This window comes from Culex quinquefasciatus, chromosome 1 (genome assembly GCF_015732765.1).
Source record: "Culex quinquefasciatus strain JHB chromosome 1, VPISU_Cqui_1.0_pri_paternal, whole genome shotgun sequence".
In the NCBI taxonomy this organism is placed as follows: Eukaryota; Metazoa; Arthropoda; class Insecta; order Diptera; family Culicidae; genus Culex; species Culex quinquefasciatus.
Window position 1 is genome coordinate 40,727,024 of NC_051861.1, and position 22,363 is coordinate 40,749,386.

At 36.7% G+C, this 22,363-nt stretch overlaps 1 protein-coding gene across 1 annotated transcript; it reads right to left on the reverse strand.

Moving 5' to 3' along the window:
• Positions 1-12,854: 12,854 nt before the first annotated feature.
• Positions 12,855-14,356, reverse strand: LOC6040252. Its single transcript, XM_001849637.2, has one exon. The coding sequence runs from the start codon at positions 14,251-14,253 to the stop codon at positions 13,465-13,467; it is 789 nt and encodes a 262-aa protein (XP_001849689.2). The 5' UTR covers positions 14,254-14,356; the 3' UTR covers positions 12,855-13,464.
• Positions 14,357-22,363: the final 8,007 nt, after the last annotated feature.

The window sequence follows — 22,363 nt, forward strand, 5'->3', positions numbered from 1 at the left end:
TTAAAATTAAAAAAAATATCGATTTCGTCTACGAGAAATGCTCTCTACAGAGAATGGTTCATTTATATAGCCTTTTGTATGGGCAAGTTATGACTTCCACGAATGGACAAATTATGCAACATGACTTGTTCTGTCGTAAAAAAGTACACACAAAGTTTCATCCAATCAGAAAAACCAAAAAATAAATTTTCAGGAAATTGCTCACCTTGAGAGACTCTTTTTAAATTGTTAAATCGTGGAAATAATAATGGTTTCAGATGTACTGGATAGAACTAATGAAAATATTACAATTTTTGTTCAGTGGATGTTCTACAAAACGCTTCAGCTTAAGAAATAAACAAAATCACAACGGTATGATCATGACGCTCTCTCGTAAGTGGTGAAACCGATCGTCAAAAAATAATTATGAAAACTGGCCAAAAAAGAAAACTTCAACCAGTCGTTGCAGTCGAGTACCGAGCTAATAAGTGCCCTGTTTGCAACAAAAACATAGTTCCACCAAACTACTAACGAAGCATACTGCGGTAGCTAACTATCTCCAACGTCTGCTTGGCCCCAGTGGCCATTTATAATTAAATCATTTCGGTTGGTTTGTTTGGCCCAAGTGCGGCCACGTGCGTATGCAGGCCTCACTTCTCTGTTTTCACCAATTGTGGGCCATTTTGCTGCCCCTGCTGGTGGAAGTATATCTCTGTTTGAACGCTGCAATAAATAAACAATTTTGGATCACGAAACTTGCATGAAACCATGCGAAGATTTTATATATGGAGGGGGGGGGGCAGATTTCACCAAGTTATGGGTTACTTCATCGCTTTCCAATGAATTTGACATAATTTAAATGTCAATAACATCACATAACGCTCCTAATCGTCAAACCCCCACTGACGTCAGAGACCATTGACGTACCTCTTCGAGAAAATGTGAAAAAAACTAAAATTAAATTACACTTAATTATCGCATGAATTTCACTTTCAAATTCGCTGCTCCGAAATCGCTAATTGGCAGATTGATTTCTTATCATCCACTGGTGGTGGTGCTTCTCTGTTTTTTTTGCTTAAAAATAATATGCTGCCTCATCCGGATCGAATGTAAATCTGATGTAATGCAAGACTCACGTGATGAGATGGCTCGTGATCGTGCCAAACAGGTGCAAAACAACGCCTTTTAAAGCAAAGGTGCGTGTAGATGTGTAATATGAACGAAAACAATTCGATTAACGAGCTATTATGATTCAGATATCTTCCGATTTCAATTGTTACTTATTTTAGTTTAAATTCAACGATTCTCCAGGCAGAAAACTTCAAGTAAAATAATTAAAACTGTTCAACCCGAGCAGATGGAAATAACGTGGGAATAACATTTTTTTTATATTTGAAAATACATTTTATGTTATTTATAATAAGATTTGTTATTCGCTAATATGATTTTTTTGTTATTAGATTGCTATTGTAATAACAGACTAATAACATTTTTGGTTATTCTGCGAACAAATCTTTGTTATTATTTTTTGTTATTTTAACAACTAATCCGATCATCCCAATAACAGTTGCAGGTATTCTTCCATAACAAAAAATGTTATTCCCAAGTTGTTTTGGCTTTCAACCAATATCAGACCAATAACAAATTTTGATATGATAACATAAACTGTTATTAAACTCTTATGCGAAAATGGATTTTGCATGAATATTCCATAACAATTTTTGTTATTTTAACAGTATTTGTTATTGAAATGGCATGAATTTTGTTATTACCGTCTGCCCGGGAAGAAATTAACAAGTAACGTAACCAATAGTCTATTCAACGTTGCATAAACAGCATGTCACCATGGAAAAATTACACCATAAATTTTCCACAACCGGACACAAATCAAATTTAGCACTTACACAACAAACCACATCGAACGGATTGTGAACGCGCTTTTTCCAGCCACCTAGCGCAAATCACTTTCTCACAATTTGCTCGGCCATCCAAAATTCCACCAAAGTCGTCGCTTTATGATTCACGCACAATTACGCATGAAATTAGCGTTCCAAATCTGCGCTTTTGTCTCCATCTGTACGCGTTGAATTTTGAAGAATGGAAAAGAAAACTGCGCTCCAAAATTTCAACTGACCACCTAATAACTGCTTACACGTTCAGCTTTTCCAAAAAAGCACACTGAAAGCGTCACGCACCACATCGTCGCACATTTCCTCGCCGACGGAGTTTTGACCTTTCCACCGGCAAAACGGTGAACTGGTTTAAAGCACACAAATCTTTGCGGACTTTTACTCCCATATTAGATTAGATTGGCGTTGGCGAAAAATGACTTAATTGAACGGTGCAGCTGCGTTCAAGTAGAGCACACAAATTAAACTCGAATTAAAACTAATAATGGAGAAACGAACTGGAAAAGCTGTGAAGACTGCTCAGCGACTTGAGGTTGAGTGGGAGTGTGGAAGCGACGAACCTTCGCCGCGACGAAGTCTTTCCAGCTTCCATCGTTTCAAGTCTAATAGTGTTTAATGAGATTCGTCACTGTTCAGGTGGTGTACCGTTGAGTTAGGGGACGTTAATTTCTGATGAGAAATTATGTAAGGTAACTGAATTACATCTGCAAAGTCGTGTAAATTTTATTTCTAAACATACACTCTGTTGGGGTTGGTCCTTCTCACCGTGAAATCCTCCTTCGATAGAACCTGAGCAGCGTTTACCAGACCCCAACACGAACCGGTAGGTGCGGCAGGCAGGGGGGGGGGGGGTGTACACGTCCAGTGCACACTCGGAGTCGGTTTCCCAGGAACAGCAGCGGCCAATTCTTCCCAGAGTCCACCGAGGACTCGTCAGATCGCACCGGATATCGCACAGTAATAACTCGCGGGAATTAAGTAAAATAACCGAGTAAAAATCGTCACTTTATTAACACTTAACATCTAACAAAAAGTACAAGTAAATTGCGCTCGCAGCGCGGGCCAGAGGCCCTCCTGTTGGCGATCTCCTATCGGCTCAACTTGGTATATTGGACTGTGTGTGTTTAAACCTAAATCTCCTACAGATCATCTTCAACCCACAAGATGATCCATATCACGCACATTAGCACCAAAATCCGGAGATAATGAGCTAATCCTAGGTGACGTCATTGATCTCTCCAGAGAGGATCGAAGGTATCAAAAGTGGTGAATATAAGATTGACCAGGGGTACATCCAAGGGTGGATGCTACTCCCAAACACACTCATTCGAGAAAGGTCAAATATGAAGATTCTATTACAAACCAACACCACCCAACAGTTTTACGCCTCCTTTTGCCAGCTAGTGCATTACTGGGAGAGTCCATATGAGTGTGCACTCACCTTCCCTCACAGATCTTCTTGCGATAGGTAAGAAAATGATTTGGACGCAGTCCAAAAAGATTATCTTAACCGGAACAATGATCTAATCTTAGATTTAGTGGAGCAATGCTTTTTTGGGGCTTCCTTTTGTAGAATGTGTCACACCGTTTTTAAAGCAAGCGAGTTTTAATTGAATCCATTGTCATTTCGTGGTGGAATGGATATAGGTTTGGATTAGTTTACCCTAATTGGAAACAGATACTTGAGATAGTAAAGATACAACTACAGGATGATTCACTTACACGGAACAAAATCCGGTCGGCGGATCCGAAAAATTTTCGCGATGAAATCGAAAACATTGGTTGTTTTCAAAATCATCACAAATGTTTTCGATTTTGAAAGAATTATTTCCTCATTTGGAAAAAAATGTTTGCGACATCGCAAACACCAAGTTTGCCGTGCCGTTTTCTGTGGCGCCCGACGCAGCCAATGCGTTACACTGCTGTCAAAATCAGCAGCTCGCGCCGCTCGCGCAGACGGCTCAAACATAAACAAACAAAAATTGTGCTGCAGTATTTTTTTTTTTTTGATCAGCAAATCGCGAGTGAAATGTTTATTAGTTAGTTTTTAGTGCGCTATAAAGGACTCAAGGCCTCGGCGGCAAGGGCGTGCCCCGCCGTCAGAATTGTGTCCATCCTGCCTGGGCCGTGGACGACGAGAAGCTGCAGCTGTTGCTGAAAAAGTTCAGTGTGTACGCGATCCCTGGCATTGAAGAGCACCGGCACCGAGCACAGTGAGAGTAGATTACGGAAATTGTAGCCAAGCATCACCTCCCAGCTAGAACCGGAGGAAGCTGGTCACCGGTGCCGCGACGGAGGACGACCATGGCGTGCCGAAGCTTAAAAGAAACTGCGGGGAGACGGAATGTTACGCAAAAGGTACAGGAGATTCCGGTTTAATAAATTGACTTCTCATTACCCCTCCCTTCTCTCATTCCCCCAGCATTCTGATTATCGTCAATTCGACTGATTGAGCGGGCGGTCAAACTCCGGACCACAGCCATCTTGATGGGAGCCGGAGGAACGGATCAAGCTGCGACACACAAACACATCGAGCATCTCATCGGCCGGAACGCGAAGAGATGGACCACTCCGCATCTGGACAGTATGTCCAGCGGTGACAAGACTGCGGGTTTGAAGAGTCAAAGTACCAAGAAGTGGCCGCTGAAGTCACACGACTATTTCACGAAAAATGCGAAAAATGGGCCGACTGGGAGCAAACCCAGACCAACTAATGTGAAAGACACCCACAAAAGAAAATTCTCAAAAATTCGCAAAAAAAATCTCCAAAATTCCCAAAATTCTCAAAAATTTGCAAAAAATCGCAAAAATTCTCCAAAATTCTCAAAAAATCGCAAATTTTTTCGAAAATTCTCAAATATTCTTTAAAAAATTCTAAAATTCTCAAAAATTCGCACCAAAATCTCAAAAAATCGATTTTTTCGAAAATTCTCAAAAATTCTAAGAAAAAATTCAAAAAATCGCAAAAATTCTACAGATTTTTCCAAATTTTTCAAAAATTCTCAAAAATTCTCAAACATTCTCAAAAACTCTCAAAACTTCTCAAAAACTCTCAAAAATTCTCAAAAATTCTCAAAAATCCTCAAAAAATTCTCAAAAATACTCAAAAATCTTCAAAAAATCTCGAAAATTTAAAAATTCGAAAATTCTAAAATTCTAAAATCCTTCAATTCTAAAATTCTAAAATTCTAAAATTCTAAAATTCTAAAATTCTAAAATTCTAAAATTCTTCAATTCTAAAATTCTAAAATTCTAAAATTCTAAAATTCTAAAATTCTAAAATTCTAAAATTCTAAAATTCTAAAATTCTAAAATTCTAAAATTCTAAAATTCTAAAATTCTAAAATTCTAAAATTCTAAAATTCTAAAATTCTAAAATTCTAAAATTCTAAAATTCTAAAATTCTAAAATTCTAAAATTCTAAAATTCTAAAATTCTAAAATTCTAAAATTCTAAAATTCTAAAATTCTAAAATTCTAAAATTCTAAAATTCTAAAATTCTAAAATTCTAAAATTCTAAAATTCTAAAATTCTAAAATTCTAAAATTCTAAAATCCTAAAATTCTAAAATTCTAAAATTTTTTAATTCTAAAATTCTAAAATTCTAAAATTCTATAATAATAAAATAAAATTCTAAAATTCTAAAATTCTAAAATTCTAAAATTCTAAAATTCTAAAATTCTAAAATTCTAAAATTCTAAAATTCTAAAATTCTAAAATTCTAAAATTCTAATTTTAATTCTAAAATTCTAAAATTCTAAAATTCTAAAATTCTAAAATTCTAAAATTCTAAAATTCTAAAATTCTAAAATTCTAAAATTCTAAAATTCTAAAATTCTAAAATTTAATTTTAATTCTAAAATTCTAAAATTCTAAAATTCTAAAATTCTAAAATTTAAAATTCTAAATTCTAAAATTCTAAAATTCTAAAATTCTAAAATTCTAAAATTCTAAAATTCTAAAATTCTAAAATTCTAAAATTCTAAAATTCTAAAATTCTAAAATTCTAAAATTCTAAAATTCTAAAATTCTAAAATTCTAAAATTCTAAAATTCTAAAATTCTAAAATTCTAAAATTCTAAAATTCTAAAATTCTAAAATTCTAAAATTCTAAAATTCTAAAATTCTAAAATTCTAAAATTCTAAAATTCTAAAATTTAAAATTCTAAAATTTTAAAATTTAAAATTCTAAAATTCTAAAATTTAAAATTCTAAAATTCTAAAATTCTAAAATTCTAAAATTCTAAAATTCTAAAATTCTAAAATTCTAAAATTCTAAAATTCTAAAATTCTAAAATTCTAAAATTCTAAAATTCTAAAATTCTAAAATTCTAAAATTCTAAAATTCTAAAATTCTAAAATTCTAAAATTCTAAAATTCTAAAATTCTAAAATTCTAAAATTCTAAAATTCTAAAATTCTAAAATTCTAAAATTCTAAAATTCTAAAATTCTAAAATTCTAAAATTCTAAAATTCTAAAATTTAAAATTTAAAATTTAAAATTCTAAAATTCTAAAATTCTAAAATTCTAAAATTCTAAAATTCTAAAATTCTAAAATTCTAAAATTCTAAAATTCTAAAATTCTAAAATTCTAAAATTCTAAAATTCTAAAATTCTAAAATTCTAAAATTCTAAAATTCTAAAATTCTAAAATTCTAAAATTCTAAAATTCTAAAATTCTAAAATTCTAAAATTCTAAAATTCTAAAATTCTAAAATTCTAAAATTCTAAAATTCTAAAATTCTAAAATTCTAAAATTCTAAAATTCTGAAATTCTAAATTCTAAAATTCTAAAATTCTAAAATTCTAAAATTCTAAAATTCTAAAATTCTAAAATTCTGAAATTTTAAAATTCTAAAATTCTAAAATTCTAAAATTCTAAAATTCTAATTTTAATTCTAAAATTCTAAAATTCTAAAATTCTAAAATTCTAAAATTCTAAAATTCTAAAATTCTAAAATTCTAAAATTCTAAAATTCTAAAATTCTAAAATTCTAAAATTCTAAAATTCTAAAATTCTAAAATTCTAAAATTCTAAAATTCTAAAATTCTAAAATTCTAAAATTCTAAAATTCTAAAATTCTAAAATTCTAAAATTCTAAAATTCTAAAATTCTAAAATTCTAAAATTCTAAAATTCTAAAATTCTAAAATTCTAAAATTCTAAAATTCTAAAATTCTAAAATTCTAAAATTCTAAAATTCTAAAATTCTAAAATTCTAAAATTCTAAAATTCTAAAATTCTAAAATTCTAAAATTCTAAAATTCTAAAATTCTAAAATTCTAAAATTCTAAAATTCTAAAATTCTAAAATTCTAAAATTCTAAAATTCTAAAATTCTAAAATTCTAAAATTCTAAAATTCTAAAATTCTAAAATTCTAAAATTCTAAAATTCTAAAATTCCTTAACAACTCCCCAAAATTTGGAAACGATTGGTTTAGTCTTCACTTTGCGCAAATCGGTTCAAATTTCTGTGTAAATTTGTATGGGGAAAACCATTTTTGGATTTTGATTATTATAAAATTCACGTTTCACGCTTTACTAAAACAGGATTATTATTTGGATGCTCTGGAAGGTGCTCTACAACTTTAGAGAGTATGTTGCTAGCTTGCCCCTAAAACAAGGTACAGCGTGTTCAAAACTCGTCTAAAACGTGTTTTTTGCTCGAAAATCACTTTTTATACGAGTTTGGAGGACGCTATATCTTCTTTCAGGAGCAAGTTAGCACAATGCTCTTTTGGGCAAAGTTGTAGAGCACATTCCAGAGCATCTGAATATGAGTCTGGTTTTGATGTAGCATGAAATGTGGATTTGATAAATATCAAAATCCAAAAAATGGGTTTCCCCATACACATTTATATGGAAAATTTAATCGCTTTGTGCAAAGTGAGGACTAAACCAATCGGTCACATACTTTGGGGAGTTGTTTAGGACCCAAAAAGGAACTAAAAAAGTGCTGTGCTGGAAAATCGATCTTGATATTACACCCTAATGTACATATTATGTTGTTCTATTCCAGGTTGTCAATTATTAACAAAAAGCTGTGTGCGACTAACAAGTTCTGTACAAAAAATGTCGCCCTCCTTAATCAATTTGGCGCCCTCAGCAGGGTCCAAGGATACTTTGCATTTTGCGAATTTGCAAAGTTGCCAAGTTGCTCAGTCTTTTTACTGAAATTTAAAGGGTTGTGTAGGAGACATGTTAAAAACGTTTGCGGAAAATGCAAAATAGGGTACGTTTTTCACCATTTTGTATATATATGGGTCATTCCATCGAAGTGTGCAAGAAAAAATGCAAATTTGAAAATTACCATCTCCGATTCTGCTCAAATTTGGCAGAGCTGTTGAGACTATCAAAACATGCAAAAATCCCGAATTTCATCCAAATCGGACCATCCCCTCCATTTTTGTACCCTCCCAAAAAAACGACTTTTTGGCGATTTTTGAGCGAAACGATAACTCAGGAACCACAAATCTTAGAGGGTCAGTCTTAAACTCAATTTTGAAGGAAATTGGACGTAGAATCCGTTCCTGCGATCAAAATTTAGATTAAAATATGTTTTCTACCTGTATTGCGCAATTGAAAACTTTAAATGGCCGTATCTCAAAACAGCCCTATTTATTTTTTAAATTTGACCTCACCATCGTATTCCCCGTCCGATTTTACATAAGAATCACTTATCGACAGAAAGGAATATTTTTCGTGCCAGAGATATCGAATTTTAAAGTTTTAAGTATTTGAAATTACCTATAATATCTACACTCGCCGCATCTGCTAGAAGCACTCAGTCGTGCTGATCAATAATAACTACCTGGTGTTCTGTTAGATGAATCATTTTTTCAATTTTATACGATTTTGAGAGAATCAATACCTTGAACAATCTATTTTTTGTTTAAGGAATATTTATTGGGTAATTTTTAATGCACTATTTTTCCTGATCTCATTCTTTTAATATTTATTTGCAATACAATTTTCGAAAATTTATCATTATTCTATTATTTTCATATTTTTGTTTTCGAAGCAAGCCACGCGCGCGTTTTGACGTTTTGAAAATTTGCTCCGCGAATTTTTCGTGTTTTATTTTAACAATTATAGTTTTAAAGTGATATTTAAGTTAAAAATGTGAAATTTCCGGTAAGTTCAGAATCGGATTTGAATGCTGGATACTATGAGGCTGAGCGACGGAATTTTAAATTGGTGGCGGTGGTTTAGTTGCCGACAGTTGAGCGCCCTCGGCGTCTTTGACGTTGGGTATTCGTAATCTAGAAGTACAGTGGCAGCTTTCTGGTCGGCTCATCGGTTTTCGGCTCGAATTGTTTATGGGAATTATAGTTTTTTTGTGCTCGGAACTCATCATAGGAAAAGTGGAAATTTTGATTTTGTGTTTTTATTATCGAGGTTTCCAAGATTCGTATCGTATCGCAATCGTGGAGGCAGAATTTGAGTCACAATGAGTGTTAAATGATTAGTGACATCAAATAATTCAAAATTATGTAATTGTGAAAAATACAGTTGTGTATTGCGGTTGAACAAAGTGGAGAAGAAAATTCATACACCATGGCCATTGCTGAATATCTGGCCCTGAATTGAGAAGGAAAAGCAGCAGCGGTTTTAAATTGCCCGGGCCACATTAACATCGCATAGAAGTAATATCATCGCATTGCTGGCGCAATTCATGCAAGGTAAATAGGGATCGGCTGGAGAGAAAAGCTGATATTTGATGAGATCAATCCAAAACAAACGAAAAAAAAATCTTGATAAATACGCGCTGCGTCTTTGTCATTTGACGAGGATCTGGAAGTTCTGAATAACGTTTGGATCAAATTGACACAAACGTTATTTAGGGCGGGGCTTGTCGGTTCAGCGGAGATACCTCGCGCACGGCTAGCCTGCGTAGAAATGGGTCACTGAAGCTCGGCAGAGCTAACACCTTCCAAATGCCTATGCGAGTTATTTGCACGTATAGAATATAAATCTAAAATACATGGAAACAACTCAATTTGTAAGAAGCGACCACGTGGTCCCGTTTGGTTGGTTGCACACACACACACACAAAGTCGATTTTTTGAGAGGGTACAAAAATGAAGGGGGTGGTCCGATTTGGATGAAATTCGGGATTTTTGCATGTTTTGATAATCTTAACAGCTCTGCCAAATTTGAGCAGAATCGGAGATGGTAATTTTCAAATGGTGTTCCGCTTCAGGTGGAATGACCCATATATAGATAAGTGCAGTGCTTCTGGGGACGCGCAGTCCTGTTTTTTCACAAGAATTGTCGTCTCTTTTATGTCGCTGTTTGTGTGCATGGGTTGGTTGGTTTTATTTGATTTGGTTTTATTTGTTACATGTTATTTTTTTTCTCTTACATTTTTATTACATTTTTATTATCAACAGATTTTACAATCCAAATGACATAGAGGATATTTACAATCAAGCTTATGCTAACGAACTAAACTAGCACAATATAAAAAATAAATAAATGAATAAATAAATAAAAATAACTAGGAATAATCCGGTCTAAATTTTTGTCAAAACACACGATTTTAGCTGTCCGAGACGCAAAGAAAAAGTTGGTTAGTTTGGCTATTTGGAAAAAAATAGTAAGAAGTTTCAAAACATTTGAAAAAAATGACGAAAACGGGAAAAAATCGACCTTTTTCACTAAAACTGCGATAACTTGAAAATTTCAGCGATGACCTATACATGTACCAAAAGTTGCGTATTTCAATAACAAAAATTTTGGTACCCTAACATGTATAGGTCATCGCTGAAATTTTCAAGTCATCGCAGTTTTAGTGAAAAAAAGTCATTTTTTTCCCGTTTTCGTCATTTTTCCATTTTTGTGCGTGGCGCGTCGAAAAACCCAGTTTTTATTTTTTTAAAATCGTATCTCAGAGTATCGAAAACATAACTTCACCATTTTTTTGATATGTCATGTGACATTTTCCGAGGAATACAATTAAAAATATTTTCAGACCTAGGCTTTTTGGTCCCGAGCCCTTCAAAACAGCATTTTAAGTTTTCATACGACTTTTTCAAATGTTAGACTAGATTTTTGAAACTTATTATTATGTTTTCCAAATAGTCAAACTAATCACCTTTCTTTTGCGTCTCGGACAGCTAAAAACGGATGAAATGGCGTGGAGATATGATTTTTTGAAAAAAAGTGGTTTTTGCGAAAATCTACGAAAATTGCCATTTTTTGGACCACCCTAACAGGGCGTAGGTGACCCTAATGGCCAAACAAAAAAATACGGGTCTAATTATTTCAGCCAAGGATCCCCCAGAAAAAATTTTGAGCCCGATCGGAGAACTTTTTTTCGAATCATGCTGTTTTCGTGGGGAATTGCTGCATAATCGTTTTGAGTTTTTGAATTATTTGTGTTTGTACTTCTGAAGGTCCTGGTCAATAACAGAGTAGCAACTGCGTGTGAGCACCTATGCTTATGCTTATGCTTCACCCGCAATAATTAAAAAGAAGTATGCAGTAATTTTTCTGGTGTCCCAGACTATGTCTCTACGCATTGTTTTTACAATTTAAATGGTAATGGTGCCATCTTATAGCAGAAATAGTTAAAAACAAGCAATAAATTGAAAAAGTGACTGTAAACACATGAAAATTAGATAAGCAAAATATAATGATAGGAGGTGGTAGAATAAACCAAATATTACCAGAATCAAACATAAACTAAACAAGATAAATGCAAATTTAAATACTGAAAATGAAACAAGAAAACATAAAACCAGAGAAGTAAAGCTTTTCGTAGAACAAAAGTTGCTCAAAATGACCTCCTAAACACGGGAAAAAATTCGAAAAAAATCCGGAATCTGAACTGCCAATTTTTTGATTGCTAGTCAAAATGCTAACCAGCAACTTCACATAGCAGGCTTGCTCTGGTACTTTTTGTCAATTCCATGTCCATGGAGATGACTCTTTTACACTGGACACTTGGAATGACCTAATGACCCGACTTAACACTTAGGGTGGGACCGACATTTTCAGTTCAATTCCGAAGGAAAGGTTGATGAAACGTTTCTCGTCTCAAGAAACGCTACCGGGATCTACTGGGATTGAACCCAGGCCAGCTGTGATGTGAGGCAATCATGCTCACCGTTACACCACCGAAACCAGCTTGAGTGTGCTCTAGTTTTTTGTTTTATTCGTGGTCAATGTGGCAGTGCGTGGCCGAATGGTTACGCTGTCCGCTTTGTAAGCGGATGATTCTGGGTTCGATTCCCATCTGCTGCAACTTTCCATCGGATGAGGAAGTAAAATGTCAGTCCCGGCCTTGGTTGTTAGGCCGTTAAGTCATTCCAGGTGTAGGAGTCGTCTCCATGCCATAAGTACAAACAACACACCAAACCAAGCCTACTCCGGTGGAATCGCTGGCGGCAGTTGGACTAACAATCCAAAGGTCGTCAGTTCAAACACTGGGGTGGAAGGTTCCTTGGAGTAAAAGAGGTTTGGGTGCTCTCCCCATTCAAGCCTACGGACTCCTAGGTTCGAGCAGAAACTTGCAATAGAGACCACAAAAGACCCGGGGGTCGTTAATGTGGATGGTTGGATTGGTTTTTTTTTTTGATGGTCAATCTTAGGTCAAAGTTTAAACTTTATAATTCGAAATCTCAATCTCTTGCGCCAAGATAGCACGTTCGTGTCATTATCGCTAGATAGATAGCCATAGGGACGTGGCGTTACATCGTGCTGCCATCTGGTTTTTTGAAGTACAAGAGTGGAAAAGTGCTGAGTCATCGTTTAAAAATAGACGGTGTCCTATCGCGGCCTGCAAAACAAAGTCGATAAAGTAGTCGGTTTCGATGAGAAAAAGTGGAAAACGTGGTCTAAAATAGCGACGCCATCCCCCTATTGAGCATGGTTCTCTCGATTCATGCCTGCAAACACACCAGGGACTTTCTTTCCAGAATCGCAACCCACGCGACAAACCATTCAAAAACGAACTTTTATTTGCATTGTTACACATCATTCACACTCAAACATGCTGTTTGACATGCTGGCGCTGGTTTTTATTTTTATTGATTTTTTTTTCTTCTTTACTTGGACAGAATCTCATACAAAATTTTGGGCACGCTCGCATCGCCGCGCCTTTCGCGCTTTCTTTAACAACTCAATTTGGACCAGATCGTGGGTGGAAAATAAATAATAAATAAATTAATTACAATTACAATAAATAAATACAAGGACAGCGTTTGGGGCGAGTGCGCGGACACGCAGGGGGGCTTCGACCTTAACCGGTTCCAAACTTGGCATATTGGCGGTTGGTTCGAAATGGTGAAAACTTTGGGTTGGTTCGGGTGTTGGGTGATTCCCGCGTTGGCCCGCGCTCGCGTTCCCCTTGCTGTCCTGGCTGGCTGCAACAAGCTGCGGTTTCTGTTTTTGTTTGGAGTAGTCGATCATTGGAGATCTCGAAGTGTGCGCACGTCATCCGCTGGGGGGATGATTTGTTTTTAATTCTAGGAGGGGTTTTCTTGTTTTGGGGAATGACCGATTGGAGCACGGGTTTTGGGTTTCCCTTGGGTGTGTGTTTCTTTTCGGGGTGGTGATGGATGTCTCGGCTTAGTTCTTGGGAACATGGGCTCGGTAGGCGCGGTCCTGCATCTGCATATCGTCGCTGATCGAGTTTCCGAAGCTGCGGTGGAACTGGCCTCCCTCGTGGGTATCGAATTCACCGTGGTTGGAGGAGTACGAATGGCTCTGCTGGACATGGGGGTGCTTGACGATTTCGTAGGTGGTCTTTTCGTGTCCCTCGGGGGTGACCAGTTTCTTGAGACCGATGATGGCGGAGATGACCAGAGCGATCTTACCGATGATCAGAGCCTTGCCGGCAACGATAGCGATGGAGTGGTAGACCATGGTCAGGATACCTCCCTTGATAGCCATTGCAGCGAGGAATGGTCCGAGGTACTTCTTCATCTTCTTGCGACCTTCCTCGACCAGACGTCCGGTTTCCTGCTGTCCGGAGGCGAACATCCGTGGCACGTTCAGCGAAAGCTGGTGGCTATCCATGAAGCGGGCGGCACGCTGGAACAGCAGCTCGTCGATCTTGGCCGAGGACATTTTGTTGAGTTCGGATTCGTTGAGTGGAGCGGCTTCGTTCAGGGAACGCTGCTCATCGACCTTCTTGACGACGGCCAGCCCATCGACCAGCTTGATGCTTGGCAGCTTGATGGCCCGGTCGGTCAGCTTCAGCGCTTGGACCTTGATACACTTGAGCAGTTCGTCACTGTCCTCACACAGGGAGTACACTTTTCGCAGGGCACGGACAGTTCCGTCCTCGGCGGCGGTGGCGGTTTGGACGGCGACCAACACACACAACACACTACACACTACCTTGAAGGATGCCATTGTTTGCTCGATGACTCTTTGGTAAAATTGACTAAAAAACTAAACTACTAATTGATAGTTGGATCGATGCAAGTGCGCTTCCTCCGATCCAAACTGCTTTGAGCAATTTATACGACTGATACTTTTCTTCTGGATGCACCCAGATTTTATGCACCAAACTTCGCCAAAGGGTCCACACCCACCCACAACTCACTGTATGTGTATCGAAAGGCCCAGCGAACCACCACATATGTGGTGCAGCAGCGCCCACATGCATGTGCATTAGGAGGAACTAGAACTTTTTGGAGCGTGAAAATTCGCACATAAACCACAACAGCCGTCAGTACGATGCACTCTCTTCGTCTCAGCCAAAGATCCGGCTTCGATGCACTGCAAACATTTGCAAGCTTCACTAATTCGCCCAACATAGCCCAAAGAGAGCATAAGTTTTTCAGCATGGAGAAAAAAGTAAAAACTATAAATTAGCCCGCTGCGCATCGGTGAGGATGTGCGAGCCTTTGCATGCAACCTCCTGTGTGTTGTACCTTGCGCACGGTATACCCGCTTCTTCCCTCGAACAACGCACAACTCGCCGCAGATCCTAGGCACGCGAAAGCGAAAAGGAAAATCGGTGAAAATTAAAAACACACACTTCGGAATGGGCTGATTGACGAGGAGCCACGACGACGATCCTCAACACCAACAGTCGGAGAGATGTTTTTACTTTTCTTGTAAATGCGCAAACGGTTTTACTTTGAGGAGGCTCGTTTAAAATTTAAAAATCTCAGCCCAGGGCCTGACCACGGCCATGGACGTGTCCTTCAGACCGTGAATGATGTACGACCGGGAGGCGGGATTCCATGGCAGCTGGCGAAGATTTTTTTTTGTGAATTAAGCTGAGTTCTACTATCAAAACCACTTATCTATTTCCAACCTAAAATTTTCCGATTACATTCATCAAGCACTTGTATTTCTGGAAACACAATGTTCAGTTACGATTTTAATCGAATCGCTGTCTCACTTTGATTCTCGAGCTTAAGTTTGACCCCTAAACTAGTCTGAAGTAATTTAGAATTTTGAAATCCAAGATGGCAGTCAAAATGGCGGTGATGAAATATTGAAAATGCATTTTTTTATTTAATTGATTAAGAATCCCTAAAAAAGCCTTCGGATAATCGAGGCATTTCTCAATTTGGCATGGAATCATAAAGGGTGTCCGTGTGTATGCGCGTTTGTGTGTGTGTGTGTGTGTGTGTGTGCAGTTTGTTTGACAAGGTGATTTTGCGCAAATAAACAGCTATTTTCACCGCACATTGCATGTACTCTCCCAAAACTTACACCAAAGCACTCCGTCAATTTTAGGTGGTAAACTGATATCGAAGCATGGAATGTGATATGCTGAACCATTAGGAATGGGGGTCATTCATAAATCATGATGTATTTTTTTCGGTTATTGTGTGCAATTTGATTTGATGAAGCTCGTGATTTGTGAACAGACCTCAATATATTGCATTTTAATTATATTTGCAATTATGTGCGAGCATCAAATTATTAGCATTATCACATTACATTTCATTCAGTAAGTATGTATATATTATATACCATTATGTTTTCAGAAAGGCTTAGTGAAATGGCTTTATCTTCGAAAATTTGCACCATATCAGCCGGCAGTTCGAGGAAAGTGATCATTGATGTTAAACTTATTGGAGATATATAAGCACTAGATCAAATAATTGGAAAATTCTCTTACAAAGACTTGAGAATGGACAAAAAGTGATAAAAAATGAGACTAGTTCGATGAAAAATCAATGCTTAAAGATTTGTGGAATTCAGTTTCATTTTTTAGTCTTATTACATTTATTTAACAAAAGCAGCCTGGAAATTTATGTGAATAATTCAGAATATGTTCAATTAAATCTGTTTTTATTCAAATTGTTAAAAGCATTTTTCGTTTGAAATCTTAAACCTGAGTACTTTTGTTAATTTGATTTGGTTAACCGCGGTGGATTTTCTTGAAATAATTTGAACTGTCAAAAATCCACCAAAGCAGAAATAATTTGTAGAAAATAATTAAATTTTTTTCTGAACAAAAAAACAAAGAGAAGAGATATCTTTAAGTTTTTTTTGGAGCATTTTCTAGAAATTGTATGAAGCTCCGATCTTTATTTTTTTTTTACAGGAATATTTTGTCATTCCGCACAACTGTCTAGAACAGTGGTTTTCAAGCATTGTCCATTATGTGACCCGTCGTTAGTTGGGTTATTGAAAGACCTTATAAATGAGACTAAAACATTGAAGATGTGATAACCCTGTAGGTCTTATAAAAAAATGTCAGATTTTGATTTTTGAATATTTTTTTTGATACAAAATTTCAAAATCAGGCTCCGTCATGCACATGTCTTGCGAGTCTTCTCCCTAAATTTCAGCCAAATTGGTTTATCTTGAATCTTGAAATATCGTGGCATCCGTTAATCAATTCGGTGTTTAAAGAAAAACGCTCACATAGTTTGTCAGGACCCTTAACGCATGGCAAAATGTTTAGCTTAAATTGGTTTTTTTATCAGTTTAATAATTAAATATATTCATTAAACTTTCTGGAGTGATTAAAAATCATCTATTTAGTGGATTTTATAAATTTTCAGTCATATAAAATTTATTTATTTTCTACATGTATGCAACACCTTAAAAACCTGTCAGTTTTATTTCTTCTAATCCCAAACTTCAAAATTAATCTTAATTGGCGAAGAGAACAGATTTGTGCTCAGTTAGAGTTTGTACCCTTATATTTATGTAATGTATTCCCTGAATAAAAAAAAATAAAAAATCTTTAAAAAAAATTAATAGCCAATTCTGGAACATGTATTTTTAAGGGATATTTTACTTTTCGAATCTACGTTAACCCAGAAGGGTCATTTTTCTTTTAGAACATTTTTTTTTCAATTGAAAACTTCGTGTTTTTTCTAACATTACAGAGTTATTTTTTGAAGTAAACATCAATCATGTAAAACTCGTCGATTTAAAAGGTACACTGTAAAATCCTTCATCATTTAATTACAAATGATTTTGGTTCTATCTTTCCACAGCCGGCTGTCTTAAATTAAATCATTTAATTTAAAATTTAACAACCGATAAACGTGAAATGTCTCATCCGCAGCATCCGATTGCTTACCTTGAAAATAATACATGATGATACCGTTCAACAAACACTATGATTTTAGGTCGCATCATTATCTTCTATGCACAAGTAACATTTTTTTCCAGGAGTTCTACAAGAGCTCTTCAAGATAGCTACAGCATAGCAGTTTGGACCGCGGTAGGATAAAACTCTCTTCAAGTACTCTTCCAAACTCCTGAAGAAGTTTTGAAGAGAATTTTATCCTACCGCGGTCCAAACTGCTATGCTGTAGGTATCTTGAAGAGCTCTTGTAGAACTCTTGGAAAAAAATGTTACTTGGGTGATGAATCCTGGCCAAACACCCTATCCTACTTACACATTTTCAGGTTCCTGGTGCTCGTGGGGTGTAAGCACAGGGCAAACCAGCTGCCCTAGTAGCAACCTACGCTAACTAACTTTCCCGTCACTTAAAATTGAGATCTACAAACTGACATGGCGGGCGCCGTTGGTGGCCAATGACTGTTACCTATTCGCAACTGATTTAGGTTTTCCAATCATGGAGTTTTATGTGGTTTGGTTGAGCGTTTTAGCAGAATGCATTACTATGAATACAAAGAGACGAGTTGATCCTTTTAATTCCGCTATATATTTTTAATATCTCAACTCGACTAGAACAGAACACTGATGAAGTCTGCAAGTAGTAGACAAAATACGGATCTGTCAAGATATTAAAAATTAATAGCGGAATTAAATGCAACAACTCGTCTCTTTGTATTCATGGAGTCATTGATCATGGCCGTTCATGGTCACCAGGTATTTAAAAACGTGGGTTTTATAGAATCCCTAGATGTTTGGGTATCAAAAGATCGGAAATTTTATGCCCTTTCCGATGGCACATAGGTTGACTTGTGATTCGTGGACCGGTTCGGATGCCGGCGGATTTTCCGACGACGTAATTCCGGGTTCTATTTAATCGATACAAAGACCCCCAAAACGGTGTTATACCCACTCCAAAATGTTTATTTAGCAATTCTATGGTAATATATTGACATTCAGTTGAATTAAAAGTTTACAAAATTAAGTTTAAATATGTTTTAAATAAAATTTCCAGAGTTTTATAAACTTTTATACTAAGTAGTTAGCAAACTTTATATTCAATCCAAAATATTTTTTTAATCAATCAAAGATGCATATTTGGAGTTGGGAGACTGCATTTATGGTGATTTGTCAACAAATGACTTTATTTATGTTTATTTTTCGAAAGGTTTACAAACTTTTTTGAACCTTTTGCCTTCCTCACTGAAGTAAGGCTATAATCCTGCTCTAAAAATGAACTTTCTATTATAAGCTCCTAGACCCACCTTCAGTATACATATCTACTCAGAATCGAAAACTGAACAAATGTCTGTGTGTGTGTATGTGTGTGTGTGTATGTGTGTGTGTATGTATGTATGTGACAAAAATTCTCACTGAGTTTTCTCAGCACTGGCTGAACCGATTTTGATCGAACCAAATGCATTCGTCTTAGTTTAGGGCCCCATACATTGCTATTGAATTGTTTGAAGTTTCGATAAGTAGTTCAAAAGTTATGCATAAAAATGTGTTTTCACAAATACCCGGATCTCAATTATATGCATGTAAACGATGTCCGGATCCATCATCCGACCCATCGTTGATTAGGTAATTGAAAGGCCTTTCTAATGAGTCCAAGACATTGAAGATCTGGCAACCCTGTCTCGAGTTATGACCACTTAAGTGATATTTATGTACTTTTTTGAAGCCGGATCTCACTTAAATGTATGTAAACTATGTCCGGATCCATCATCCGACCCATCGTTGGTTAGATAGTTGAAAGGCCTTTCCAATGAGTCCAAGTCATTGAAGATCTGGCAACCCTGTCTCGAGTTATGACCACTTAAGTGATATTTATGCAATTTTTTTCTAGCCGGATCTCACTTAAATGTATGTAAACTATGTCCGGATCCATCATCCGACCCATCGTTGGTTAGATAGTTGAAAGGCCTTTCCAATGAGTCCAAGACATTGAAGATCTGGCAACCCTGTTTCGAGTTATGACCACTTAAGTGATATTTATGTACTTTTTTGAAGCCGGATCTCACTTAAATGTATGTAAACTATGTCTGGATCCATCATCCGACCCATCGTTGGTTAGGTAATAGAAAGGCCTTTCCAATGAGTCCAAGACATTGAAGATCTGGCAACCCTGTCTCGAGTTATGACCACTTAAGTGATATTGATATACTTTTTTGAAGCCGGATCTCACTTAAATGTGTACCCACTAATAGGCTTATAAAATCAAACCTATAATTATTGACTTTTTTCGGTGCTCATTTGCGTTATGGATCGGTAAATTGAATGCAGATTATTAAAAAAAACGTTTTTGAACAAGCAAACCTTAAATGTTATTTTTTTTTTGTTTTGCATAAATGCATCAATAGGTTATTAGAAATGCAATCACAAATATAAATTAATATTTTAGTAATAACGAGAAAAACAAAATCAAATAAGTTTTCTTATCCGCTGAATTGGTAAGAAATTTTTAATATATTTGTGCAAAACCATGGCAAAAATGGCATTCCTTAATCGCCATACATGACTGTAATCAGTATCACTACAGTGTACGGTAACTGTCACTCAATCGCCAATGATTGATTTCCTCGTGCAGATGTAACCACCATGTTATCGCATCGGCAAAAAAGGAAAAAAAAACCTGTTCCAAATGCCACATAACGTAACCTTTCCATTCGCGCACTTTCCCACTCACTTGACAGAGTGCGGTGCAAATCCGGGAAAAGGCTCGTCGTCCGGAATCTCTCTCAGAATGATAAAGTGAAGAAGATCCACTCGTCTCACTCTGGCTCGTGCGGGTTTTCCTGCTGGTAAAGGTGAAAGTCACTTAAATTGTGGAAATCATTCCCATATTATTCATGTGGCTCTCCGCCTCCCACCAAGTCGCAATCTTCTTGTCGATGGCTCAACTGCCAAGTACGGGAATTTGAGGGGTAGTAGGGGTAGGTAGTCATTTGTGGGACATGTATTCGATTTCGACGTTTCGACTGTCTCGACGATCCTCTTCAGGGTCTAATTTAAATCATTTAATCAAATTTCAACTAGTTTGACAAGTCCAGCAACCAACGCTCTCCTACAAGCATAATCGGCACCATGAATGTATGTTTTTGCTTCGATTTGGCACATAAAAGTGTTATGCTCTGAGCTGCATCCATCCAAGATAATAACACATGGCAATTGCCTGGTTGGCACAAGTGAGAGGAAAATGTTATTCACTTTTCTTTGAAGTTCCCCTTGTGCGGTGGCCACATGGAAAGACAAAAAAAGACGAAGAAGATCTCACGATCGTTTTTGCCACGTTGAGTATTTCCCCGCCACCCCTTTTGTTTTTAAGGGGGTGGTAGCTGGTGGTGGGTGAGGTGAACAACCCACGATTCGATGACACGTAGCCCGTTTGCAATGCGCTTCGGATGAGGGTCGATCACGTTCGCGAAAAGTAAGTGTCGCAGTGGAAAAGCGGAAAAAGGCATTTCGTAATACCCTACTGGAGCGGTCTTCTGCGGTGGTGGATGGCAGCCTCAAAGAGTTGGACGACGACAGCCACGGTGACGCCAATCGTGGAGTATGTCTCCTCTCAAGAGGTTGGTTGAAAGAAAAGTTGTGGAATGTCGCAGAATCCGGTTTGGTGCAGGGCTCGATAAGACGTAAATTGAAGGATGTTGTGCTGTATGAACTGGAGAAGTTACAGACATATGTTATTTTGCTCTTATGCAACTGGATTAATACAAGTCTCTAGGAAATTGTTTGGACTTGTCACACAGAATGGATAGTTAATATCTGAAAATTTGAAACTTAAGAAAAGATTTAAACCACTTATGTTTATATACATATTAGGGTGTTTCATCCAAACAAAAAAGTTTTCAGAATCAGGCAAACCGAGGTTCCCCTAGTAGAGGATACCCATAGGGACTCTCATGCCAAATATCAGCCCATTTGGTTGAGAATTGGCCTGTCCCCAGCGGTTTAAAGTTCACATGGAAATTACTATGGGATTTTTGTGCTTTTCGTTCAATCGTTCCTACAGGTCTTGGGACAACATGGATTCACTCGGAATAAAGACAGGTGTGTAGGGGTTGGTCCAATGAACAAAATACAGAAGGAATTAGGGTTGTCCATTCTGTCCCCAAGGTGCGCATTGGATCGACGTCCGGTGTCTCCAGAATCAACGATTCACCCTTCAAATGTACGCATTGCCCCTAGTATGCTATGACGGCTAGCTGAAAATTACGATGCCCCATGTCAGACGGTGAACACGTGGGGAAGCATCGATTGCATTATTATTACAAAATCATCATGCTACGTTATTTGGAATAGTTCAAATTGTTACAGGAACATCAAAAATTATATTTTTTTTACTTTAAAGTATGTTTCTGAGCCAAAACTTGAGTGAATGCTCTGCCACGTGTTCACCGTCTGACATGGGGCATCGTAATTTTCAGCTAGCCGTCATAGCATACTAGGGGCAATGCGTACATTTGAAGGGTGAATCGTTGATTCTGGAGACACCGGACGTCGATCCAATGCGCACCTTGGGGACAGAATGGACAACCCTAATTCCTTCTGGAATTTGTTCATTGGACCAACCCCTACACACCTGTCTTTATTCCGAGTGAATCCATGTTGTCCCAAGACCTGTAGGAACGATTGAACGAAAAGCACAAAAATCCCATAGTAATTTCCATGTGAACTTTAAACCGCTTGGGACAGGCCAATTCTCAACCAAATGGGCTGATATTTGGCATGAGAGTCCCTATGGGTATCCTCTACTAGGGGAACCTCGGTTTGCCTGATTCTGAGAACTTTTTTGTTTGGATGAAACACCCTAATACATATTTACCATTATTTTTGTAATTGTCTGCTCGACAACATCTTGGAACATAGTTACACTCTAAAAATTTATCCTGCAAAGTCTAATCTAATCAAACC

Bases quoted from the DNA above. Each gene is read 5' to 3' on its own strand.
- LOC6040252 (XM_001849637.2), bottom strand. From the start codon at position 14,253: ATGGCATCCTTCAAGGTAGTGTGTAGTGTGTTGTGTGTGTTGGTCGCC.